Source organism: Ammospiza caudacuta, chromosome 16 (assembly GCF_027887145.1).
Source record: "Ammospiza caudacuta isolate bAmmCau1 chromosome 16, bAmmCau1.pri, whole genome shotgun sequence".
NCBI classification, from domain to species: Eukaryota; Metazoa; Chordata; class Aves; order Passeriformes; family Passerellidae; genus Ammospiza; species Ammospiza caudacuta.
In genome coordinates this window covers 15,486,319-15,510,517 of record NC_080608.1, presented here as the reverse complement: position 1 = coordinate 15,510,517, position 24,199 = coordinate 15,486,319, and the positions used below count along the sequence as shown (strand labels likewise).

The 24,199-nt window shown below is 60.4% G+C and overlaps 5 protein-coding genes across 5 annotated transcripts; 2 read left to right on the top strand and 3 right to left on the bottom strand.

Annotated features, from left to right (window-relative positions):
- The first annotated feature begins 1,312 nt into the window (after window positions 1–1,312).
- Window positions 1,313–5,868, top strand: LOC131564627 (bromodomain-containing protein 8-like). Its single transcript, XM_058815142.1, has 6 exons — window positions 1,313–1,585; window positions 1,974–2,165; window positions 3,381–3,526; window positions 4,155–4,307; window positions 4,649–4,717; window positions 5,646–5,868. The coding sequence occupies exons 1-6, from the start codon at window positions 1,313–1,315 to the stop codon at window positions 5,866–5,868; spliced, it is 1,056 nt and encodes a 351-aa protein (XP_058671125.1).
- Window positions 5,869–6,693: 825 nt separating this feature from the next.
- NHP2 (NHP2 ribonucleoprotein) lies at window positions 6,694–7,958 on the top strand. Its single transcript, XM_058815496.1, has 4 exons — window positions 6,694–6,882; window positions 6,977–7,046; window positions 7,116–7,221; window positions 7,696–7,958. The coding sequence occupies exons 1-4, from the start codon at window positions 6,735–6,737 to the stop codon at window positions 7,819–7,821; spliced, it is 450 nt and encodes a 149-aa protein (XP_058671479.1). The 5' UTR covers window positions 6,694–6,734; the 3' UTR covers window positions 7,822–7,958.
- Window positions 7,959–8,277: 319 nt separating this feature from the next.
- N4BP3 (NEDD4 binding protein 3) lies at window positions 8,278–13,275 on the bottom strand. Its single transcript, XM_058815446.1, has 5 exons — window positions 13,152–13,275; window positions 11,133–11,576; window positions 10,396–10,950; window positions 9,961–10,218; window positions 8,278–9,568 (listed from the first exon to the last, which is right to left on the bottom strand). Exons 2-5 carry the CDS (start codon window positions 11,544–11,546, stop codon window positions 8,996–8,998), a joined length of 1,800 nt encoding a protein of 599 aa, XP_058671429.1. The 5' UTR covers window positions 11,547–11,576; window positions 13,152–13,275; the 3' UTR covers window positions 8,278–8,995.
- Window positions 13,276–16,373: 3,098 nt separating this feature from the next.
- Window positions 16,374–18,854, bottom strand: B4GALT7 (beta-1,4-galactosyltransferase 7). Its single transcript, XM_058815459.1, has 6 exons — window positions 18,771–18,854; window positions 18,241–18,594; window positions 17,543–17,768; window positions 17,240–17,323; window positions 16,972–17,076; window positions 16,374–16,808 (listed from the first exon to the last, which is right to left on the bottom strand). Exons 1-6 carry the CDS (start codon window positions 18,815–18,817, stop codon window positions 16,653–16,655), a joined length of 972 nt encoding a protein of 323 aa, XP_058671442.1. The 5' UTR covers window positions 18,818–18,854; the 3' UTR covers window positions 16,374–16,652.
- A 290-nt stretch (window positions 18,855–19,144) lies between these two features.
- LMAN2 (lectin, mannose binding 2) lies at window positions 19,145–23,361 on the bottom strand. The gene is made up of 8 exons (XM_058815332.1): window positions 23,208–23,361; window positions 23,009–23,127; window positions 22,813–22,930; window positions 22,365–22,444; window positions 21,077–21,238; window positions 20,273–20,387; window positions 19,771–19,890; window positions 19,145–19,624 (listed from the first exon to the last, which is right to left on the bottom strand). Exons 1-8 carry the CDS (start codon window positions 23,347–23,349, stop codon window positions 19,464–19,466), a joined length of 1,017 nt encoding a protein of 338 aa, XP_058671315.1. The 5' UTR covers window positions 23,350–23,361; the 3' UTR covers window positions 19,145–19,463.
- Between the last annotated feature and the right edge of the window lie 838 nt (window positions 23,362–24,199).

Genomic DNA, 24,199 nt, shown 5'->3' with positions numbered 1-24,199 from the left:
ACATAAGGCTGAAGATCTCTTTAATCTTATGCCCAAGTTCCCAGGACTTCCTGATTTTCTACATTTATCCCTCTGGAGCACAGAAGGATGATCAGAAGTGATCAGATTACCCCAGGCTGAGGCTTTGCTGTGCCTCTGTGTGTGGCAGCTCTGCTGAGGCTGCAGCAGAGAGCTCCAGGCACAGGGTTTCTCCTCAGATGGAATCTCAGTTTGCCCAACTCCCTCACCTGGAAGCTGAGAGCAGGTAATGTTATCTCTGCCTCATCAGATTTTATCTGCTGCCACTGAAGTGAACTTTGGAAGAGGTTTCAGAAGGACAGACTTGCAGATCCCAGCTCTGCTTGCAAGTTCACAAAATCAGCAAAGCAGTTTTCTCATCCCAGACCCGGTGGATTCTGTATTTCTCCCTGTTATGCACCATAAGCTGAATTCAGAGCTGTGCTAGCAGTCCTGAGAATGGAAAAGACAATCAGTGAGAAATGTTCAAAACTCTGAAAAAATCAGGTTGTACATAATTAACTGACTCTAAAGCCAGTGTTAATTAATGCATAGAATTCTCCATAGGTGCAGCATCTAGGCAACTCCATTCAGTGGCAAGATGAGGATTTTGTGACATCCTTTACTGTTGTACTGTGGCTCTGCAATCAATTCCCCAGGCTTAGAGGACTCAGAGTGTACTCATGCAGTAGAAAACATTTATTTAGGCATGGACTAATGAACAGAGATTAAATGAGTGTTTTTTTCCTTCTTAAGAGAATACAAACTTTTATTTTCTGCAGTGGATAAACTGTGCCTGTTGGTATGACTGTGTGGTTATAATTCTTCTTGCTCAGGTACATGAGATATCACATCCAGATAAATCCCACCTGTCACTTTCAAAACTCTCTCTGTAAGGTTTGGAGTAAGTTATCTCCAGTATAAAAAGTTCTCAGTGGAATTTCAGTAAGCTGCCCTTGGAGTCACCAGTTGTTCCCAACACTCAGCAGCTGAGGAGCCCCAGCAGGGCTCGGTCTGAGCTTGCTGGGTGCCTTCAGCCCCTGAAATATGGAGCATCAGCAAAGCCAGGCTCCCAGAGAGCTCAGCATGCCCTGAGCAGAGTGACCCACTGACCAGGGCACAGCAAAAGCAGCAGAAAACCTGAAATCCAGTTTGTGTAGCAGCCCTGCCATGTGCTGTGTGTGAGCTCAGGTGGAGGCTGCTCACCTCAGAGTCCTTCCCATGCTGTGGCTCTCCAAGGGTGGCAAGAAATGAGCTGGGCTTGGCAGTTCTGGATCAGGGTGCAAAGAAATTGTTGTATTTTCATTGTTTGCAGATGGGCCATGCCTGGAAGTCTGAGTTGGAATCTCCCATCAAGTCAGAGAGCAGTGATTTCCAGTCCCTTCCTGACTGGGATTCAAGCTTGGATCTGGATGTGATGAGCTGGAGAAATACTGAAGAGGAGGCCATGGGGAGGCTGGAGGGGAGCAGCCAAGAAGCAGATCCTGAGATGGAGCTGAGTGAGCCCCTCTGGAAGGATGACAGTGAAGATAACCACGAGGCAGAGGAGCCATGTGAAAACGACAGTCTTCTCCAGTTCCTCTTGGAGGTAGGGCAGTTTGGATTACAGGAGGGTGGGCAGCATAGTTCAGGCTCTCCTGAAACATTGAGCTTTGCAGGGCCTGCACCATCCACACCAAGAGAAACAGTCTGGGGGCACAGCAGAAGCTCTGGGTTCACTTTCTCCCCCAGCCTTTCCTCCCATTTGGAGCTCCCTCTGCATTCAAGCAGCTGCTTTGCCAAAACCCAGCTCACCCTTAAGCACAGAAATGTCAGTGAACTGACACTGTAATAATAACACAGGGCTTCTTCTGATTTTGCAAGGATTCCTAAAAATGGAAAGGCATTCGTGAGGGATTGCAAAAATAGCATCTCTGCTGTTTATTTCTTCTCCTTTTTGCCTTCACAATTTGAAGTAATAAATCCCTGTCTTGCAGGTAACCCAGATGTTGGAATCTTGCTGCATTGGCAGCACAGAGTCACCAGAGACTCCGTGGGATTACTGTGCCTCTGGGGGGAAGGAGAGTGATGGGAAGGAAGAGAGGTGCCAGGAACAGACCTCAGGAGCAGGGGAAAGTCAGCTGGACATCCTGGCAAAAGATGAGGAAGAACTCTTCCTGGAAAGAGAGGTAGGAGAGTGGTGGGCCTGAAAGAGCCCTGGGTGAGAGATTAGACAATGAAGGAAACCAGCTCTAGAAGAGATGGGGAGCCCCAGGTTCTGAGAGGGGAGATAAAACACATGAGGAACACAGAAAAATGTATGAGGGAAGGGTGTTTTTTGTGTATCTTTATAAACAGGAAGCTTGTTACAGATGAAACCCTCAGATGTGAGTTGGAGGAATTGCTCCTTGGCAGTGTAAAGGTGACTCATGAGAGCTGGCAGGCTGCTCTCAGGTTTAAGGCAAGGTTGGAATACTTGCCTGGCTCTAATTGCTGTGTTTTGCAGCACAGCTTGGCTGGTTTCAGGCCCACGTGGCTGTGCCAGCAATAACCATCTGCCCCTGGGGACTGTCATGTCTTAGAAGCAGGCACTGTCTAGCCTGGGTTTGCATCAGTCCTGTGTTTGGGGGCTGTGGGCTCCCACCAGCCTGCTGGGTGTTCCTGGGAAAGCAGCACAGCACTGGAGGAACAGGGCTATTTTTCCACACTTGTTCTCTTGCAGACTCAGGACACTGGAGACAAATAACCCCCAGGACTTCACTGTTCAGCCAGGACAGTGTATTCCCAGCAGTCACTCTGCTCTCTGCTGCTGTTACTCCCAGCAGCTCCCTCACTGTTCTCCCAGTGCTCACAGCCAAACACACAGTGTTCAGTTTCTTTCTGAGAATTCTGCACGTGCTTCAGATCTGTTGAGGATTCCGAGGTGCTCCTGCATGAAATCCCACTGAGCTTTTTACTGGCAAACCACTACAACAACAGCACCACTCTCCTTCCTGGCTGAGTCTATTCCCTGTCATTTTAACGTGGGAGTTTGTGAGGAAACAACCTTGTTAACTCTGGGGGTTCCTGTTATCTGTATCTGCAGCTTTAACGAGCCTGAGGCGCTCTTACCTCAGCTCCTGATTGCCCTCTCTACATCCATGACTCCTCCAGAGAGCAGACACAACACTGGGCACCACTCATCTCCACAGGTTTGTGTCAGCTAGGGGTGGATGGCATCCAGGAGATCAGACACAGCTCCTGCTGGAAGGTCTGAGTGAGGTCAAACAGCATCCTCTGAGTAACAGAGCAGGCAGCTCCCAGCTGAGCCTGGATGCAGGAGAGGGATTTACAGCAGGCTGGCTGCTAGATAAGGGATTCAGGTCCTGTGCTGCCATTTTAGATGTGTCCTCTGTGCTCTTCAGGGAGAGACTGAAGACTCATCTGGAGAACCCCCTTCAGATGAGCTGCATTCACCTGAGATGAGTGCTCAGGCCCTGGATCAAGATGGCAGTGACAGCAGCTCTGCAGCCTCAGTGCTGGACTCCACAGGCTCTCCCAACGTGCACCTGTAAGTAGCTGGTTCTGCACTCTGGCAGATGCAGCAGAACAGAGTCGTTTCTTTCCCTTGGCACACGTGAGAACAAGTGCATGGCCAGGTCACATCCAGAAAGGTGAGAGAGCCAAGCAGAGCAGGAGGGAAGGAGGTAACTTGTGCTGTCTCTGGATTTGCTGGTATTGTAGGGCATTGATCCTAAGGTGAAGTGAGAAGAGTAGAGATTAAATGGAAAATACATGTTTTATGTTTTCTCAAGTCAAACAGGCCTGGTGTGAGCTGCACACCAGGCTCTGTCAGGCAATGCACAGCCCAGCATTTCCAACCCCTCTGAGCAGGTGCAGGTGTGTCAGTCACATGCAGGCTCTGCCACACATGTGATAACTTGCACTGCCTTTCAAGGGAAAACGTGGGATTTTGGGAAGAGAAACTTCATAAAAACCACCTCAGTAAAGTTCTGAACTGCAGAGCAGCTTGAGGTTTTCTATCCAATTTGGTCCTGTTCCTTATCTCAGCTTTGCTTTTACCCTTGTCCTGCATCTTCCTGCACTCTGGATGTTCAGTTGTGCATTGTGATGCAGAGCACTCCCACCATCACACTCAGAGGCTTTTTGTAGCTTCATCCACCTGGATGTGGTGGGAGCCAGCAGAATTGTCACCTCCTACTTTGTCTCGAGTGTGATGATCTGGCAGTATCTTCACTCCACAGGCTGCAGCCAAGCTGGAATAACCCCCTCCAGCACCTGATCCTCAAAAAAAAGCTCCTGTCCATCTGGAGGATGATAGCCAGCCACAGGTATGTGGGAGCAGAGGGCTGCATCAGCATGTCCTGAACACTCTGCCCTGAGTCCCAGCTCCTGTGTCCCCTGTCCCAGCCCTCCCCTCCCAGGGAGGGGAGCTTCCCAAAGCTGTTCCAGGACTTTGCTTTGGGAACAGCTGCCTGCTGCAGAGCTGGAGAGAACACTGCATATTGATTTCCTCTGCTTAATGTGGCAGAGCCCAAATGCTGCTTTCCTACACAGCTGGCACAACACTGGCTGTGGCATCAGGGCCAGCAGGGAGAGGCAAGCCCTGCTCCATGTTTGTGGTGCAGGGGCAGGCAGAGAGCATTCCTTGTCCTTGTCCTTGTCCCTGCAGGTTCAGCAGCCCGTTCCTGAAGCCAGTGTCAGAGAAACAAGCCCCTGGATACAGGGATGTGGTAAAGAGGTGAGTTTGTGGAGGAAGTGCTCACTGGCTGATTTCTCTCAGGTTGTTTTCTGCCTTCTCTGGTTTCCAAAGGGCCAGTGGGATTGTTTCCTTCCTCCTTTTCCAGAGCTTGGCTGTCACCAGCATCTCCCACTGATTTCTTTCAGTAAAACTCCCTTCTGGAAGCTTGCACTGACTCTGGAGCTGGTGGGAGTTGTGCCTGGCCTGTGCAGGCATTGCATGGCTGGCTCATCCCAGGGGCAGTCCCTGGGCAGATCCAGGCCCTGCAGCTCTGCAGTCCCTTCTCCCCGTGCCTGGAATGTGCCTCAGGAGGTGCCCCCTCCTCACCCGCTGCGAGCGCCCCAGATGTTTCACTCCCAGCACAGAAGTGGGTCATAAGAATATTTCCCAGAGAGATTAATGGCATTTTTTCAGAGCTGAATCATGTTCTATTCTGGTCACAGTTGTCCTCTCTGCAGCCATTCTTTTTCCCATTCTGTCAAAGTAAGGGAAGTAATATTTATTCCCTATCATGTTCCCCTTACCAGCACTGCTATTTTTGCTGGTGGCACCATTCGATCTTTAGGGGGTTTAATAGATACCTATTTTAGTAACTTTTCTTTCTCCACTAAGACCTGGACTGACTTCCTGAAGACTAATTACTGCTTGCCTGCTCTGGAGCTCAGCATCCCATTTTTTCCAGAGGTGACTGCTAATGACCTGCCAAGTTGATTGGATGGCAAGTGTCGCATTGGCTGAACTCACTTTTGTCTGGCTCAGAAGAAAAGCCTTTCTCACTTCCCCCTGTGTGTCTTGAGCAATAAAATTGATTGAAAATAGCTGTGCTTTCAGGGCCACCCTGAAATGAGAACAAGCACATTCATGCAGATCCCAAAGGATGCCAGGGCCTGGGTTGCAATTTCATTCTTCTTCTCTCTGTCTTTTGTAGGCCCATGGATTTAAGCAGCATAAAGAGGAGGCTCTCAAAGGGACACATTCAGTCCGTGATGCAGTTCCAGTGTGACCTGATGCTCATGTTCCAGAACGCTGTGATGTACAACAGCTCCGACCATCACGTGTTCCACGTGGCTGTGGAGATGCAGCGAGAGGTCTTGGAGCAACTGCAAGTCTTGGCTGAAGCCCTCCTGTTGTCCAGGGACAGGCTGGAGTGAGGCAGAAGGTAACCAGCCCTGCCTGAAGCCTCTCTAGTTGGAGCAGCAATGTCTCCGTGGCTCAGGGCATCTCCTGGGCTCAGGGGATGTGCTGCCATGGCCTCGGGTAGACCTCATTATCCCCAGTGCTGGCTGCTGGGGTGATGGGTTGATTCAGAGCAGTTTTTGGGAGGGTACCCTGTTGGAAGCCTCCATTGTTTTTGGGAAAAGCAGCAATGTAGCCCTGCAGGGAGAAGAGTTCCCTGGGATGAAAAGCAAGGGAGAGAATCCTGCATGTGGCCAGGTGGATGAGGCGGGCACAGCCCGTGAGGGTGGCTGGCTGCACATCGGGCACTGCAGCGTTCCCAGGTTCAGGTTGGTCTGATGTTGTGTTGGGTCGGGTGGGTCCGGCGTTACCGGCACTGACCACACCCAATAAAGGCCCGTGTTGAAGCTTGCCCCGGCCTGCCTGACACTGGGACTGGGACCGCGACTGGGGCCAGAACTGGGACTGAGGCTGGGTCCAGAAGTGGAACTGGGACTGGGACCGCGACTGGAACTGAGACTGGGACTAGGTCCAGAACTGGAACTGGGGCCAGAACTGGGACTGGGAGCGGGGCCAGAACTGGGACTGGGACCGGGACTGGAACTGAGACTGGGACTGGGTCCAGAACCGGGACCGGGTCCAGAACTGGAACCGGGACCGGGGGTGGGCAACGCGGGATGGAGCGCGCGGCCGGGAATGCTCCAAACACCGCTCGCCATTGGCCGTCCCGGCTGTCTGTCACTGCCAGTGCGGTTCCGATTGGCTGTCGGAGAGCTCGCCGGCGTGTGTCCCGGCCGCGGCGCGGCGCGCGCCCCGGAAGCGGATCCGGCCTGTGGCGGCCATGGCGCGGGAGAAGCCGGAGGCGGCGGCCGAGGCGGAGGCGACACCGGAGCTCTCGTACCGGGAGCAGCTCGACTTCCTGAACCCCATCGCGCAGCCGCTCGCGTCCCGCAAGCTCACCCGAAAGCTCCTCAAGTGCATCAGGAAAGGTCCGGCGGGGAGGGGCCGGGTGATGGCGGTGGCGCGGTGCGGTGCCGCGCGCTCGGTTCTCACTCAGCCCCTCACGCCGTCCTTCTCTTGCAGCGACCAAGCACAAGCAGCTCCGCCGCGGCGTGAAGGAGGTGCAGAAGTTCATCAACAAGGGCGAGAAGGGGTAAGTGCTGCCCTGGCCCCTTGGGCCCGCGCGGCCCCGGCCCGGGCGCTGACACGGCTGTGCCCGCAGGATCACGGTGCTGGCCGGGGACACGCTGCCCATCGATGTGTACTGCCACATCCCCATCATGTGCGAGGACAGGAGCCTCCCGTACGCGTACGTCCCTTCCAAAACGGTGAGTGTGGGGCGGGGGAGGAACCAGCCCTGGTGACAGGGAGCACGGTGAGGAGCCCGGGCTGTGGCCGGAGCCTTCCCAGGAGGTGCACATTCGGTGCTTGAATAAAGAACTCGGTGTTTGTCCCTGAACGAGGCGCAGAAGGGACTGGGCGAGGTGTACTGAGCTGTTTGTCATGATCGAGTTCCTGCAGCAGCTCCGGGACAGAGCCAGCACATCTTTGCCAGGCTTCTGTGGGCTGGGGCCGGCTCTTTTGCAGACAGGGAGTTCTGGGGGGGGCAGTCGGGTCTTTGGAGCTCCAGCCCCGGTGCAGGCAGCTCTGCAGACCCACTCTGGGGAAGAATTATGGCACATGAGCCAAATGCCAGTCCCTTCTGCCAGCCCAGCTTGTAGGAGACAAGCTGGGAAAAGGTTGCTGAGGTTCTCACCTCGGGAAGGGAGCTGGCCCCTCATTGTCTCCCTGTGTTCCCTCAGGACCTGGGAGCTGCAGCCGGCTCCAAGCGCCCGACCTGTGTCATCCTGATCAAGCCCCACGAGGAGTACCAGGAGGCCTACGACGAGTGCCTGGAGGAGGTGTCGGCCCTTCCCCTGCCGCTGTGAGAGCCGGGGCCGGGCTGTGCCCTGCGGGGCCCTGTCCCCCTGCCCGGGCCCACGCGGCTGCTTCTGGGGACTCTGCCCAGAGGACTGATGGGGGGATGCTGAGCGCTGTGGGGTCAATAAAGGTCTGCGGGTTTGTACAGAGTGGTCCTGGTGCTCGGGGGAGGGCTGGGGAATCCAGGCTGGATTAAAGCACAGCGGGGACAGGGGTGAGGCTGCTCTGGGAGCCCGCCCAGCCCCACCGTGACTCACGGCCATGCCCCGCCCGTTGTACCGCCCAGCCCGGCCCCACACCATTCCCCTCAATCCCACATTCATGACCAGGAGCCCCCCGACCCCGAGGGAAACAGAGCAGAGGCTGGGAGAGAGAAATACGAGTTTATTGCAGGAACGGAGTGTGGGGCCAGGCCCGGCCTTCACGTGGTTCTGCTGTAACACACACAGAGTGTGGGGCTCTCCTTCCAGCGCCTCTGGGCTCCCCAGCTCCCCCTCACATCCCCTGGGAGGGGGGACCCCAGCTCTGCCCCACCTCAGGCACATGCCCCAGTCCTCTCTCCCACCCCAGTTCCTCCCAGTGTGGCAGAGCACCAGTTCCCATCCCTCCTTGCACAAGGCATTCCCCTATCTCAGCCTGAAGAAAGCTGCACCAACCACCTCCACTGTAGAGCAGCTCCACACCTGGGGGCAGTTGCCCCCTCCCAGCAGCACCAGAACTCCTCGGGGTTTCCTCCTCTGCCTGCCCAGAGGCACCACCAGCCCCAGGGCCCTGCTGACAAGAGAGCAGCAAGGCAGTGGGGTGGGGGATAGGGCTTCAGCTTCTCCTCACATTAGGTTATGGGTTGTAGAAACGGGGGCAGCAGAGCAGGAGGGACAGGGAATGTCTCACAGGGTGCTTGGTTTCTGCCCTCATGGCAGAAGGAATCACAGGGCAAACACTCCTGGAGTCAGAGCAGGGGGCACATGCAAGACCCCCACCCTGGCACAGATGACCCCCCTGCCCTCCAGAGACCCCACCAGGAGGGCCTGAGGTGCTGCAAGAAGGAGAAGCTCCCCTGTGGCAATGGGTCCTTCAGGCCAGGGCAGCGCCGAGCGGGGCCAGTCCTTGTGCACACCCTGAGATCGTCCCTTTGCAGCGGCAAGAGACCTTCCCCCTTCAGTCCCACTGGCGTCCCGGCCCTCAGATCTTGGAGGACTCCACCCGCTCGATCCAGGGGGAATCGATCCTGACATCCCTGGGCTCCGCCCGCAGCTGCCGCAGCTCCCGCTCCAGCGCCTGGCTCCGGTGGTACATCTCCATGTAGCTGGCCTGGAGCTCCCGCTGGTACCGCAGCACCTTCTCCTTCTCCTCCTGCCACGTTTTCCTCTCCAGCTCAAAGTTCACGGCCTGCAGCTGGCCCTGACGCCGCTCCCGCAGCAGCTCTGCCCACAGCCACTCCACCTGCCGCTCCAGGGGCTCGGCCGAGTCGCTCTGCAGGCCCCGGCACTTGGAGTCATCAGTTTCGCAGCCAGGGAAGTCCTGGCACGACGGCATGGGGTCATCACCGAGGGGCAGCGAGGAGCCGGGCTCGGGGGGGCTCTGGAAGGAGTCTGCCAGCTGTGCCAGCTGCGAGTCCCTGGCCTGGACCTCTGCCTTGGCCTCCCGCAGCTGCGTCTTCAGGCTGAAGATCTCCCCCAGCTTCTGAGCCATCTCCTCCTGGGTGTCCCGGAGCTGCTGCTTCAGCAGGGAGATCTCTGCTGCTTTCTGGCACACCTGCAGGGCACAGCGAGCAGTGAGGAAGGGCTGGGGGAGCAGGACCCCAGAGGTGGCAGCACCCCAAGTTGTCCTCTTGGGAGACCACAAGCACCACACGTGGCTCATCCCTCCCGTACTGTGACCCCGAGTAACACCAGAGCAGGGAACACAGCCAGGAGGGTGGCAAAAGGGAGGGAAGGAAGGGAAGGGAAGGGAAGGGAAGGGAAGGGAAGGGAAGGGAAAGGAAAGGAAAGGAAAGGAAAGGAAAGGAAAGGAAAGGAAAGGAAAGGAAAGGAAAGGAAAGGAAAGGAAAGGAAAGGAAAGGAAAGGAAAGGAAAGGAAAGGAAAGGAAAGGAAAAGGAAAGGAAAGGAAAGGAAAAGGAAAGGAAAAGGAAAGGAAGGGGACTCACCTCCCACTTGGTCTCCTCCAGTTTGGGGCTGCCATGCTCGCCCTGGGGCTGCCGCAGCTTGCTCTCCTCGCACTGGCACTGCTGCAGGCTCAGCTCCTCCTGCAGCCGCTTCTTCTCCTGCTGCGCCTTGTAGAGCTGCAGCTGCAGCGCCCGCTGCCCGCGCTGCGCCTGCTGCATCACCTGCTGCAGCCGGGCCATGTACATCTGCTTCAGGTCCTCCAGCTCGTCCAGCCACAGCCGCTGCTTGTCCTCAAATGCCTGCCAGCACAGGAGGACACTGGTGAGAGGCTGTAGCCCCAGGAGGGATCCCAAGAGGTCCTGTGATATTTGATCCTCCCACGCTTGGGCCATTCCAAGCCCATCACCCACCACGGCAGCTCCTTCACTGCTCCTTCCACCCCCACGTCTCTGCGTGGGGCACCCAGCACAGCTCACCTGTGTGAAGGGGTCTTCAGTCTCGCTGAGACTCCTCTTGAGCTGCCTCAGCTCCCCTCCCGTCTCCTGCAGCCGGTCCTCCAGCTGCTTCACCGCGTCCTCCAGCGAGTAGGAGAACTCGTAGGGCGGCGGGGGCTCGCCAGGGCTCTGCAGCCTGCTCAGGGTGGCCATGCTTTTACAGGACAGGGGCATCTTCTCAGGGGCCAGGGTATCCCTGGGGCTCCGGGAAACCCTGTCCAGGGAGCCCCCGATGTGGTTGATGTGGCCCATGGAGGCGCTGAACTGGCTCTGAGCAGGCTTGAGGCGGGAGCCGTAGGAGGGGAAGCTCTGGATGGAGTTGTGGCTGGAGTCAGAGGCCTCGTCCAGGCTGATGGCGTGGAGCAGGTGGGTGCGGAGCGGGCCGTGCTGCGGGGCCGCGGTGCTGCTCTGCGACAGCAGCGTGTGCAGGCTCCCATTGCTCTTGGACAGCTTCTGCCCCTTGGACGAGGACAAGCCCTGCATGGACACCAGCCCCTTCCCAGCCACTGCCTTGAAGGCTGAGGGCCTGATCCGACACTGAAAAACAAGAACAAGGTCAAGCATGAGCCTCTACACCCAAAGAGAACCCCCACACTCCCAGCCTCATATCCCTGAGCATTCTCAAATCCCCACGTCCCATCCACGAGGGTGCAGATCATCCTGCTCCATCCCCCACCCTCTCGCAGACCAGGCTGTATTTCAGGGCCCCACAGCCTCACCTTGTCGAAGCGGCCCCGCTCCGGCAGGGAGCTCTTGGAGAAGTCGGCCCCGCGGTGATGCTCGCGGGAGCAGCGCTCGGGGGATCGGTTCTCGCGGTCGCTCTCGTAGTCCCGCTTGTAGCAGGCGCCCGATGTCTGGTGCTTCCGCTCCGCCCGCGTCTCCTTCTTGGCCCCGTGCAGGTACCCAAAGAGCTCCCGCTGGTTCGGCCCCTTGCGCAGCAGCCCGTCGGGTTGCCGGAGCCCCCGCGAGCCGCCCAGCGGGGCCCGCAGCTCCAGGGGGGACAGATCCTGCTTCTCCACCAGGCTGCCCACGCTGCCCATGCTGCCAACCACGCCGACGGGCTCCGAGGAGAGGTAGGTGCCGAGGACACGCGTGTCGGGCTCACAGGTCACAGGACCCTGTGCTGCTGCCATGGAGAATTACAGAAAAGCCCAGAACCAGCGCTGCCGGGGAAGAGACAGAGTCAGCGATGCCGGGCAGCCGGGACACACCCCCGGCACCCCCTTTCCCGGCCAGCCCCAAGGGCCCACACGGGCCCCTGGCACCGGGATGGATCTGCCACCCCCCGTGCGGCTTCCCGGGGGACAGGGCACAGCCGGCACGGGGCGGGGGCTCCCCGCCGCTGCCCCCACCACGGTGCAGCGCCTCCTCCCACACCCAGCCCCACCTCCCGCCCGCGGCCGGGGCCGCCACCAGAACAGGCACCTGCCGCCCAGCCAGGCGGGCGGGTTCGGGATCCGGCAGCACCTGCCCAGGCCTGGCGCCAGCCCCGGCCCGGCGGCACCAACCTCCCCGCCGGGACCTCCGGCTGCGGACCCCCTCTGGAGACCGCCCCAAAATGCCCCTGGGATGCCCACCAGCCTGGCCTCCCCGGGATGGGCACTCTGCGGCACCACGGGGACAATTCCCGCACAGCACGGGCTCTGCAGCTCGCAGGGGAGCTCCACACAGCCCCCTCCATCCTCCATCCACAGCATTCCCTCCCCAGCCCGGGCAGGGAGCAGGCGGCCACAGCCCAGCTGCTGCTGCTGCGTGCCGGGGACCCCGCGGCCGGACATGGCGAGGGAGGGCGGTGGGAAGGGGCAGGATGCTGACGGGACAATGCAGCTTCCTGCGCAGGTGGCCGGGGGAGAAAGGATGAGAGGATGCCTTCGGCTCTGGGAGCGCTAGGGAGGGGACGATGGCCTCACACCAGTGCAGGGGACACAGAGAGTGTGGCAGGGGCGAGGCAGAGCCCCCAGCACCGCTCCCAGCCTCGCCGAGGGCTCCGGGGCCGGGTTACACCCAGGAAGCTGCCCTGGTTCTCAGCACCACGCGCCGGGTAAACAAACACCCCGCTTTTAATTGCTGCCACGCACAAACCTGTCTGACAGCTCCCGGCCTGCGCTGTCACCTCCCTCTGCGAGCCCAACACCTGCTCCGGGCACCGGCACCCCACCAAGGGCACCGGGGATGGACCCTCCGGAAGGATCGGGGCTGCCTGCGGCGCCACCGGGCGTGCACGGGGATGGGGGACGGGGATGTTCCCGTGCTGGGGAGGGGGAAGGATGCACATCCAGCCCCCGGCTTTGGGGAGCAGCTCGGCCGAGCCCCGCAGCGGCTCCTCCCGGCACAGGCGGCCGAGGAAGTAGGTCAGGTTGTGGGAGGTTTGGGAAGCGCCGGGGGAGCCCGGGGGTGTCCTGCCCGCGGCAGGGAGGGGAGCACCCTCCAGGCGGCAAAACACCGGTCCGGCCAGCCTGGCTCCTTCGCGCTCTGCTCCCGATCCCAGCCGTGCCCAGGCAGGATACGGCCACAAACCTTTACCCTTTCCCATTCCCATTCCACCCGGGAGCGCACGGCAGGGTTGGAGGGAGGCGGGCGCGGGTCCCGCGCAGCCCCTCCGCGCCTCCCGCAGCCCCGCCGGAATTTCCGGCTCGGAGAGGGCGGAGGGGGCAGCCGGTGCCCGGGCCCGAGCCCGGGACAAAGCCCCGCTGGCCGCGGGGAGGGGGATGGGGCCGGGCCGGCCGGGCCGCACTCACCATGCCGGCGGCGCTGCGGTCCCGCTCGGCTCCGCTCCGCGCTCCTTCCCTCGCCGCGTTTGAACGCGCCCCTCGGCCGCGGCCGCGCGGGGCGGCGGGCGGAGCCGGCACCGGCAAATCGCGGCGCGGGGGCGGCGGGACGGGAGGGGCGGGAAGCAGCAACAGCAGCAGCAGAAAGAGGAGGAGGAGGAGGAGGAGGAGGAAGGAGGAGGAGGAGGAGGAGGAAGGAGGGGGACGGCCCGGCCGTGCCCACCAGCGGGGCGGGGCAGGGCAGGGCGCGCTGGCTGCGTGCGGCGCCGCTTGCGCGGAACCACCTCCCAATGGCAGGGAGAGCCCCGCAAATCCCCCCAGCTGCAGCTCCGGGACCGGCAGCACCGGCGCCGGTGGGCTCCCGGTAACCCCTGACAGGCGGGCTGGTATTCCCGAGTATCGCCCACCAAGGGCGGAGAGAAATATTTTGCTTCGTACCTGCGGCGTGGAGAGGGGTCTCGACTCCACGGGACACTATCTGTGCCGTCCTCCAGCAGGTTTAACCCCGTGTCCCCCACTCGCAGCAGCACCCGCGGGTGGGCAGGAGCCTCACAAAGCCGGGGACACGGCGTACCCCGTGGGGCTCCCGCTGGCCTGGCGCCAGTGAGACGGGACACGCTCTATCCCCATGAATCACATCCTGGAGCCGGTTTTGGCAGCCGCAGGGAGCGAGGATCCCGGCACGGGGTGGCCCGGGTCAGCGGTGTCGCTGGGAGAAGGACACTGCAGCAGCAGCCCTGCTCCGGTGCCGTCTGTGCCCGGCAGGGACCGCCCCGTCCCCAGCCCGGCGTGCCCGCTCCCCGCTCGCTGCCAGCTCCCTCCGCCGCACACCCGAGTCCTCAAGCTGTGCTGCCAGTGCTCTCCCACACGCACACACTGTCCCGGTCCCTGCTCGCCGGGCTCACAAGCTGGCAGCGTGCTCGGTGCGCTGCCAAGGCACGCTCCGCTCCCTCGGGCCTCAGCCCCCGTTCCCCGCAGCTCCTGTGGCACCAGCGCGGCCTCTGAACACGGGAGCCCTTCCCAGCGGTGCCCTGTCCCACCCTGCTGGCCTCAGGGCTGTCTGCCATGCCCTGGCCCTCTGCCGGGAGCTCAGCTGTGAAAGGGCCCCACTGGCATCGCCCCACGGGCTGGGACCGGGTGGGTTCAGCGATGCCGAGAGGCTCACAGGGTGATGCTGCTCACGGCCGCACCCTTCTGCCCGTCTGCCCCGTTTCCTGCTCCTCCTCGGGCTGCACACCCCGAGCACGTCTGCCTGGATTGGAATTTCCACAGGGAGCCTGGCCCTGCCCGGGTCACTGCACAGCCAGGGATGGCACCTCCTCCAGGCAGAGATGCTTCAGCTTCCTCTGAGTTTTCCCCCAGTCCCCTCTCTCTGCTCGCCTCACCCACCCTGTGCTCCCCTCTAAGATACTACAGCAATTCCACGAGTCCACCAGCAAACAGCTCTGGAACAATCCACTTTATAACAACCTGGCAATAAAAGCCATTGATTGCTGCCCCTGCTTGAACAGTAATTGGGACCCCAGAATGGGGGGGTCACAGAGGGGCAGGGCTGGCCCTTCAGGGGCCCTCTCTGCCCCTGATCATCCTGATGTTCTCCTCGGGCTTGCTGAGAGCATGAGAACGCCGGGAGGCTTTGGCTGGGCTCTGCAGGGCTCCTGGGACGGCAGGCAGGGTGTGATATATCTGTGAAAGGCAATGGGGAAAACTCCATCCCCTCCTGCTGGGCCATTGCCGAAACCGAAGCGTGGGGGGGAGCAGAGCCGAGCGACCTCCGAGTCACATTCAGGGCTATAAAAGGAAGCCGGGTCTCCAGCAGGGTGCCTCTTCCACAAAAGCAACCGGGGGATGAGGGGGCTGCGAGCAGAGCTGAGAAAAAGCTGCCAGGCAGCGGGAGAGGAGCCTGGAGCGCTGAGCCAAGTGCGAGGTGCACATATGCTCTCTGTTTCTGCACAGCCACGTCTCCATGAAACCTGCCCCGATTTGTGTCATCTATTTTGAATGGCATAGAGAAATACTTTGATGTGCCTCCACCAGCCCTGGCTGCGGTTCAGGCACCAGGAAGGCGCTGCCACACAGATGGCTGATCCCAAAGCCGTGCCATGGACAGGCAGAGTGGGGCTGCTGGGCCAGTCTCTCCCCCTGGCTGCCCACAGCAAGGGCATGGCTGGTCCTGGAACACCTGTGGAGAAGTGCACCAGCTGTCCAAGTTCACCAGCACCTTCATGCCAGGTACCAGCACAAAGATACCTGATACCAGATACCAGCACTGCTTTGGAGCCAGCAGGCTGGAGAGGCCATCAGGTGCTCTTGGACAGCACAGCCCCACAGTGCCCCAAGGCTGAGCCTGCTGCTTCCATGCTGCAGAGCAGATCCTCACCATCCTGCACCACCCTGACACCCTGTCCCAGGGCTCCAGACTCCTCTCCCAGCTCCAGAGCAGCACAGAAAGGGGGCACCAGATCCCTCCAGACACCCCATCCCACAGCTCCTACAGGGTACATGAGCCCTGCACTTGGCTCTGATGCTTTTTTCCCTCCCTCCCTCCTCTCTGGAGCTATTCGTCTTCCCAGGATGGCAACAGCTTCTCTCTGAGGATGCAAAGCAACCACTCCAGGAAGTGGCAGGCAGGAGATGAGGACAGAAGGGGCCAGGAAGCGCAGAGGGCCTGGTGCCAGTGCTAGTGGTGGGGCTGAACAGAGAGGTACTGGCTGTTCAGCTGGGTCTGCCCAGCCTGAGGAGGCAGCAGCACCCACAACCTGTGCCAAGACCCCAGAGGAGACATCCGATTTTCCAACCCCCCAGAAAGGCTGAGGGAGCACACACATGGAAGGCAGGCAAGGGAAGCACAGCCAGAACTCTCCTCCTCACCCCAGAGAGGTTCTGGCCTACAAGTGCTGACGCCCAGCAGGGCTGTGGATGCTGGGGCTCGGGCACGGCTCAACCACAACCACTTCCTGCACTGAAATGCCAACAGCCCAGCCCTGGGGGCACTGAAGAGGCACCATCTCTCTCAGAGCCCGTTTCAGACTGGCTTGGCCTCGGAGCCAGAGCAGCTCAGGGCTCACCTGTCACACAGAGAGGAGCTGGGGCCAAGCCAGGACAGGTGTGCTGAAGGAAGGTGAAGGGAACAGGAAAATGGAGTGATGCCAGCACAGCCCAGGGCATTCACAACTCACAGGTGTCCTGACAGTTCTTTATTGTCCTCAGAGCTGCGTGGCAGCTCAGCCATGTCCAGCACAGGAAAGCCACGTCCTGCACTGCCCTGGGAGGCAGCACCAGCGCGTCCCACTCTCAGCCTCCTCTCTGTAGCTCCCAGCAGAGTCCAGTTCTCAGCCTCTTCTGCTCCTCTGTGTCTCGCCAGCACTGCCACGCTCATCCGCTGCAAACCCCTGCCTGCTCCAGGCAGCTGCACGGCAGCCAGGGAGCCTTGGCACCAGCACAGAGCCACGACTGGCACAGGGGATGGGCTCAGCCAAACGTGCACCACGGGGTCTCGTTCGTGTCACAGTCCAGCAGGATATTGAGGACGGTGCAAGGGGCTCCTGCCACGCTCAGATCTGTGCGTGACTCGATTCTGTACCTCACGTTGTTCAGGCCTCCCTCCCGATCCACTTTGAACTGCTCCTGAGGGAGAGAGAGACTGTTCGGCCCAGGCTGGAAGGGAGAAGCACCCAGGGCCCGGGGAGGGAGCCAGAGCTGGCAGAGAAGGACACGAGCAAGGAGGGCTCAGAGCACATGGTGACCACAGCCCCAAGGTCCTGTGGCTCCCCTGGACCACAGCTCTCACCTGTTTCTGTGCAGCAATGCGCTTCTGGTCTCTCTTCCTCCAGGCTGGGTCGTGCAGGTGCTGGAAAGTCTCGTATCCAGTTGTGATTCCAGAGGGACGACGGACCTGGGAGAAGAGCAGAGCTTCCCTACAGCTACTGGAACACTCCTGCACCTGCTGCTGGAGCGCAGGGCTGCCCACAGCCCAAACTGGGTGGTCACAGTGAGGGACGGGTGAAGAGATGTAAAAAAGGGCAATTTCAAGGCAGGAGGGTGCAGAGACCCCTTACCTGGAGACCAGCTCCTTTGATACGTCGATAGAACTCATCGTCCTCCCGTCCCCAGCCCCAGAAGCGGTTGGACATCCCATTGCACTGCAACGAGAGCAGCACCATAGCAGCCAAGGCCCAGCACAGCTCCACAGCCTCAGAGGAGCTGGCACCAGCCCAGCCTCCCCTGTCCAGCCCCCAGCAGCTCAGACCACAGCCTCTCTCCCCAAACCATTTTAATTCCTGTCCCCACGTCCCAAGTTGACCATGATAATGTTATAGCTCCTGCCCCAGCTGTCCAGGACACGCCACCTAGGAGCTCACCAGCTCATAGTGCTGCTTGGTGAGCAGCAGGATGCCACCCACGTAGGTCTTGTAGTGGTAGAGGGGGTGCAGCTCGGGGGATGCCACGTGGAAGGGCCCTGCCTCGGGGAAGCTGTAGTCCAGGTGCTCGTTGAGGGGCAGGAGATCCACGTCGTGCATGGCGATGTAGTCGGTGTCGTTGCCGCTCTCCAGGAAGCCCACGTTGATCAGGGATGCCCTGTTAAACCTGCCAGGGACTGGGGGCTCTCAGTGCCACCAAGCAGAGCAGCCACTGTCCCCACATCCCCCTGCCACAATCATCAATGCTCAGTGTCTGACCGGTCCCCAAACAGGGACACATGCAAACACAGCTCTGCATCCTGCACAGTGAGCTGGGGGTGACAGCACTTCCAAACACCCCATGGCCTGTCTTTCACTTCCACAGTCCCCATATGTTTGCCGCTGCAGACCTGTGACACTGGGGAGAAAGCTGAAATACACGAGGATAAAGGATTCTATGCTCAGATTCTATTCTTGCTAAGCAAGAAAGAAGCAAACCAGCACTTTGTCCATCTCTGAGCTCTAGAATGAGCAGCTTTGGGGAGTGCATCACACACTGCCCTGACATCCCGCTGCTCCGGTCCTACACTTCTCTGCAGCACCCTCCCAGCACTCCCAGAGCTTCGGGCAGGACCCCTCGGCACAGGGAGACGCCATACCTGAAATGATCCACTTGGTTGAGGATGAAGATGCGGTGGCGGATCTTCTTCTTGCTGAGGAAGCGGTGCATGTAGGGCACGAAGGCCAGCAGCTCCTCGAAGCGCTCTCGGAAGGGCACCAGCAGCGCCAGCCGGTGCGGAGCCCACGACGGCTCCTCGTGGGGCGGCAGCGGCGGGGCCGGGGCCGGGCAGGGCTGCCGGGGAGCGCCCCGGGGCTGCCCCGCCGGTGCCGGGCCCTCGCCCGAGCAGCTGAGCTGGAGCCAGAGCAGCGAGGCGAAGCCGAGCAGCAGCGCCAGCAGGAACAGCGGGAAGGCGGAGAGCCGGCCGGGGAAGAGCCGCAGGAGCGGCGGGGACCTGCGGGATGGAGCGGGGTCAGCGCACCGTGGGACCCCCGCCCTTGCAGCGGGACAGCATCCCCCGAGCCCGCCCAGCCCCCGGTGCGATCCCCGGTACCGCCCGGTACGGCCGGGCTCAGCCCCCGGTACCGCCCGGTACGGCCGGGCTCTCATCCCCGGTACGGCCGGGCTCACCCTCCGCCGCGCAGCCGGAGCGCGTCCCTGCGGCGGGCCGGGCCCATCGCCCCCGGCCCCGGGACACGCTGGCGGCTCCCCCGCTCCCCCGGAAACACGGCCCCGCTCTCTTCCGCCGAAGGGGCGGGACCGGCCGCCGGGGCCATCCTCTCCGCCCCGTCCCACCGCCACCCCCTCCCGGGGCTCCGCCGGAAACCGCGGGGACCCCGCGCCGCAACCCCGCCAATGCCGAGAGCGCAGAGCCACCCGCGGAGCCTTGGGGATCCTCCCAGGATTGCCTCTCTCCATCCCCCCAGTCCCTTCAGCACTGCCCACCCTGCTCCCTTCTCTCCTCAGCACACAGAGCCAGAGCCTCGGGTGGTGTCAGTCCTTTAATGCCCCACTCGCACCCCCTCCCCTCAGCCCCTCATGTTCACACCTGCCCCAGGCAGCACAGCAAGTCCCAGCAAGGCGGGGGGAGCGCTGGAAAAACCGGGGAGCAACCTCCAGGCTCCCTCACCAGAGCTCTGGGGAGCCAGCGGGCATCACTGCCCTCAGTCCAACCCGCGGGAGGCCAAGGGCCAGGCAGGGGTTACAGCCAAACAGACAGGTAAGAAAATACTTCTGGTATTTCTCAGAAACAGCATTTAGAAACCACAGTTTTTTTTTTACAGCTCCCCATAACAAAAGATGGGTTTGGGCACAGGTGCTCCACTAGTAGAAACGCTTGTTCCGCTCCTGGCGTTTCTGGAAGACCACGGCTCCCACCACGGCGCAGACGATGATGCCCAGCAGGGCACAGAGCAGGAGCAGGAACACCTTCCAGCCCGTCAGCGGCCCGCTCCGGAAATTCCCCGTCGGGTCATCCACGTTGTCTGCAAGGGAAAGAACAGCTACAGACACCAACAGAACCTCGGGTCCCAGGCAGTTCTGCCAGGTGTCACGCCTTCAGTGCCTCCCAGACCTCCCAATCGCCCACGGAAGGTTTCCAAATCCCCCACAAAAGGTTTCACAGGCTCACCTTTGGGAGATTTCAGGAGGCTGACCCTCGGCTCGATCTTGGTCCAGTCAACGGCCTCATCTTCCACAGGGTGCTCCACCATGAGCTGGAACAGCTTCATCGAGATGATGTCGTGATTGTCTGAGGAACAACCGTGAGCAGCAAACACCATCAGAAGCTCTGAGATGTCCACACACTCAGAGCACCCCTCAGAGCATCCTCTGCCAGGTCCAGTCTCCTTCCCTCTCAAGCCACCCTCAGCCCCAGGTATCAAACAGCAATCCAAAGAGGTTCCTTAGCTCTCAGGTGCCTCCTTTCCCCAGCCATAGGTCCCAAAAGGGTTTCAAGAGCCCGGTGAGCAATCCAGAGCAAGGAATCAATGGAAACTATCCAGTGCATCAATCCCAGAATTACATTTTTAGGGTTGGAAGGGACCTCTGGAGATCCAACTCCCCTGCCAAGACAGTGCCACCTAATCCAGGCTCCAACCACCACGTGTTCCCCTGAGCAAAGCCCCTCTCACCAGAGAGATCTCCAGTGCCAGCAGAAGCACCAAAGAAGTACCCGGTTGGCAGCTGCACCCCTGCGATGTCGATGCAGTTCTTCCATTCATTCTTGTCTTCCACATCAGTCATCACCTGCAAAACCATGAGAGTCACACCAGGAATGTTCATAACCATGGGACAGGCTCCACCCTCCCTGCTCAAGCAGGGCCATCCCAAATTGCAGCCATATTTTCTGAAAAATCCTTTCCTTAGGATTTTTTATCCGGAGAAGCTGAGAGGCCTCAGAAACAAAATGTAAACAATGATTATCTGCTGCTGTGGAATGCAACAGGTGGATCTATGATTGGTCTCATGTGGTTGTTTGTAATTAATGGCCAATCGCAGTCAGCTGGCTCGGACTCTCTCAGTCAGTCACAAGCCTTTGTTATCATTCCTTTTCTATTCTTAGCTAGCCTTCTGATGAAATCCTTTCTTCTATTCTTTTAGTATAGTTTTAATATAATATATGTCATAAAATAATAAATCAAGCCTTCTGAAACATGGAGTCAGATCCTCATCTCTTCCCTCATCCTAAGACCCCTGCGAACACCATCACCCCAAATCACAGAGACTGTGTCCAGATGATTCATTAACATCTCCAGCGAGGGACACTGCACACCCTCTCCAGGCAATCAATCACTTTTGGCACGCCACTATCCTGCCTGGCTGCACCTCTTTTGGAGATGGAAGTGCCACAGAAGCACTGGCTGAGCCTGGAACAGCATCTCCAGCCCCTGGTGGAGCCAGCCCTGCCCCTGAGCAGCTTCCCCCCGTGGTCTCACCGTGAGGCGGCCGCGGGAGTAGCGCACGGCCAGGAAGGTGTCGTGGTTCTGGTTGCGCAGGTCGGCCGAGCAGCCGGCCAGCTCCGTCCAGCGCCCGTCCTTGCTGTGGTCGTAGCTCAGGGAGCCGTTGTTGACCATGGCTGAGATGTAGGGGAACACACGCTGTGGGGACAGACAGGGGACACGCTGAGGGAGCTCTGGGGCGCAGAGAGAGCCCGCAGGGTGGGAGCAGGACGCGGCACCACAGCCCTGGTCAGGCACGGAGCATGGGATGGGCACGGCTGCTGCTCCACCTAAAGCTGCTTCTGAACCAAGTCTGAGCTGCCTAAAGCAGAGCCTCCCTTCCTGAGCTCCCATTTCAAGAGCCCCATCCTGTGATTCTGTAAACAAACCCACCCTGTACTCCATGGCCAGGGCAACCAGAGTGTCCCACACGTGCAGAGTGGCTGGGTAAAAACCCCAGAATCATTTAGGTTGGAAAAGACCTCTGAGAGCATTCAGTCCAACCTGTGACCAATCCCCACCTTGTCAGCTACCCTGACTGCCACATCCAGTTGCTCCCTGAGCACAAGACCCAGAATGGACAGAAATCTACATAAGCAGCAAAACCACACAGGGTTTTGTGATCAGTGGATTACCTACACCAGGAGAGGACAACTGGAGGCAGGAATTCACCTCCCATGAGCATAAAGACAAGAGGGAGATGGGTCATTTCCAGATGCTTCATTACTTTTTTTTATCATGGTTTTGATGGTACAGACCCAAAAGCAGAGTTTTGTTTTCTGACTGTGTCGTAACGGGATCCACAAACACAGAGCAGGACACAAGAAAAGGATCCCCAGCCCTCACAGGACTGATCTGTCCTGTGGCCATGGAGAATTCGGGAGCAAAAAGGCAGCCCAGGAGTTTCTTTCAGACATACACAGGTTGCAAAGAGAAAATAAGGGCAGAAACATCATGGGATGAGTATCCAAAGCCCAGAGGTCAGGGAATAGCACTCAGGATGAATATTGGCAGGTGGTGCTGGGTTTACACCAGCTCTGTGCCTGCTCTCCGGTGCAGAGAAGATGCCTTGGAAACATCTGTGTAGCCAAGAGCAGCACAAGAAAGAGCAAGGAGCTTCTTATCTCCATCAATGCACACAAACTCCTCTCTTTCCCAACTCCCAGACAGGAAGAGCAGACCATGCCCAACTAGGGAGAGGCTTTTCCTTGGATCAGGTGAGAAGCACTCGGAGCAGGAAGGGAACAGCCTGCTAGACACTGCACAAGCTATCTGGAGCACTCACCTCCGTGGCCTCATCGTTGGGATAGGTATCAAGGAAAATAGCCAGCCCATGGAAGTTGTCCTTGCTGCCAAAGACAGGACCTGGAACAGGGCAGAGGAGTGGAGAGAGGAAGAGACAGAAGGAAGTGAGAATCTGTGCTCAGAGAGTTCTGAGCTGTACGAGCTGTTGGCTGCCAAGCAGGTGGCTGATGGCACCTGCTGCCCGGGCAGAGCACACGGGACACGTCAGCCCAGCCTAGCAAAACCAGAGCGGGGAGCTGCGAGCCGTGCCTGGCCAGCGAAACCAGAGCAGGGAGCTGCGAGCCGTGCCTGGCCAGCGAAACCAGAGCGGGGAGCTGAGAGCCGTGCCTGGCCAGCGAAACCAGAGCGGGGAGCTGCGAGCCGTGCCTGCCCAGCTGCGGCCCGGGACGGGCCCCGTGTGCTGCGGGCCAGCGGCTCCCGGCACCGACCTGGCGTGAGGCGCTCCTGCGTGTACCACAGCGCCAGCCCGTCCCCGTGCAGGTTCTTCTTGCCGGCTCCGTGGATCTTGAAGTGCACGTGGAGCTCCCAGTCCTTGAGGAAGCAGGGCTGTGGGAGACACCGAGCCCCGTCAGGCGGGAGGCGCCGGCCCGCACCGACCCCCGCCCGTCCCGCCCCGGCTCTCACCACGCGGTTCCAGATGGAGCCCTCCCGACTGCGCTCGTCGGGCGTGAGGCGCACGTACTGGCTGGTGACCATGGTGCTGCCCGTGAAGTCCCACAGCGGCATGGCGGCGGAGCCCGCGCCTGCAAAGGGGCCGACAGAGCGCGGATCAGCCCGGGCTGCTCGGGGGGCGCCCCGAGCGTCCCCTCGGCCCCGCGCTCACCCTGGTACGGCTTCATCAGAGAGTGCTCCCGCTTCAGGTGCTCGCTGTTGCCATCCGTGAGCTCGGCGGGCACCGGGCGCGGCCCGGCCAGGGTCAACAGCAGCGCGACCGCCGCCACCAACCCGCCCGCACCCGCCGCCATGCTCCGCTTCCGCCTTCCCCCGCCCCGCCCTCAGGCCCTTCTCGCAACGGCAGCAGCCAATTAGAAACCCGCGCTCACTGCGATCCCACCCCCAGGCGTGAGCGGCATCACTGCCCGCCTATGGCAGGGGAGGAGGGCGGGGCTAGCGGGGCGCGAAGGTCCCGTAGTGCGGCGGGAGGCGGGAGCAGGGGGCCGAACGGCCTCGCGGCGTGCTCTACGCGTGCGCGGCGGCGCGGGGCGTGCCGGGAGGTGTAGTCCGCCCGCCTTCCCCGGGCCGCCTCACGTGCGCGGCTCGTGCCTCCCACGGGACACGGGACACGTGACCCGCCCCGACGGGTCCCGGGAACGGGAACAATGGGATCGGGAACGGCCCCGGGATGGGCACGGGGAACGGGAACAATGGGATCGGGAACGGCCCCGGGATGGGCACGGGGAACGGGAACAATGGGATCGGGAACGGCCCCGGGATGGGCACGGAGAACGGGGACAATGGGATCGGGAACGGCCCCGGGATGGGCACGGGGAACGGGGACAATGGGATCGGGAACGGCCCCGGGATGGGCACGGGGAACGGGGACAATGGGCACGGGGAACCGGAACAATGGGCTCAGGAAGGACAGGCCGAGGCAGCATGGAGGAGGTCACAGCCGCTTTATTGAGGGTTGCAGGGCAGCCCCCGCCCCGCTCCCGCAGGTCTCCCTCCGTCCCTCCGCCACAGCAGCCGTGGAGCGGAACCTCCCGGCCCTCCGGATGGGCACCTCCGCCCGGCGACAGCAGCCCCGGCTGGGACACAACGCGTGTGGTACCAACAGGGACAGGGTGCGGGGACCCCTGGGCGGCACCGGGCACA

Excerpts from the sequence above, each read along its gene's own strand:
- NHP2 (XM_058815496.1), top strand. The coding sequence starts at position 6,735 with ATGGCGCGGGAGAAGCCGGAGGCGGCGGCCGAGGCGGAGGCGACACCG. Across the intron at positions 7,047-7,115 it reads ATCAACAAGGGCGAGAAGGG|GATCACGGTGCTGGCCGGGG; the intron begins GTAAGTGCTGCC and ends CTGTGCCCGCAG. Across the intron at positions 7,222-7,695 it reads CGTACGTCCCTTCCAAAACG|GACCTGGGAGCTGCAGCCGG; the intron begins GTGAGTGTGGGG and ends GTGTTCCCTCAG.
- LOC131564627 (XM_058815142.1), top strand. The coding sequence starts at position 1,313 with ATGGGCCATGCCTGGAAGTCTGAGTTGGAATCTCCCATCAAGTCAGAG. Across the intron at positions 1,586-1,973 it reads TTCTCCAGTTCCTCTTGGAG|GTAACCCAGATGTTGGAATC; the intron begins GTAGGGCAGTTT and ends CCTGTCTTGCAG. Across the intron at positions 2,166-3,380 it reads AACTCTTCCTGGAAAGAGAG|GGAGAGACTGAAGACTCATC; the intron begins GTAGGAGAGTGG and ends TGTGCTCTTCAG.
- LMAN2 (XM_058815332.1), bottom strand. The coding sequence starts at position 23,349 with ATGGCGGCGGGTGCGGGCGGGTTGGTGGCGGCGGTCGCGCTGCTGTTG. Across the intron at positions 23,128-23,207 it reads TCTGATGAAGCCGTACCAGG|GCGCGGGCTCCGCCGCCATG; the intron begins GTGAGCGCGGGG and ends GCCCCTTTGCAG. Across the intron at positions 20,388-21,076 it reads ACTCCCGCGGCCGCCTCACG|GTGATGACTGATGTGGAAGA; the intron begins GTGAGACCACGG and ends ATGGTTTTGCAG.
- N4BP3 (XM_058815446.1), bottom strand. The coding sequence starts at position 11,546 with ATGGCAGCAGCACAGGGTCCTGTGACCTGTGAGCCCGACACGCGTGTC. Across the intron at positions 10,951-11,132 it reads AGCGGGGCCGCTTCGACAAG|TGTCGGATCAGGCCCTCAGC; the intron begins GTGAGGCTGTGG and ends CTTGTTTTTCAG. Across the intron at positions 9,569-9,960 it reads TGGAGGAGACCAAGTGGGAG|GTGTGCCAGAAAGCAGCAGA; the intron begins GTGAGTCCCCTT and ends TGTGCCCTGCAG.
- B4GALT7 (XM_058815459.1), bottom strand. The coding sequence starts at position 18,817 with ATGGGCCCGGCCCGCCGCAGGGACGCGCTCCGGCTGCGCGGCGGAGG. Across the intron at positions 17,769-18,240 it reads AACCAAGTGGATCATTTCAG|GTTTAACAGGGCATCCCTGA; the intron begins GTATGGCGTCTC and ends AGTCCCTGGCAG. Across the intron at positions 17,077-17,239 it reads TCAAAGGAGCTGGTCTCCAG|GTCCGTCGTCCCTCTGGAAT; the intron begins GTAAGGGGTCTC and ends CTCTTCTCCCAG.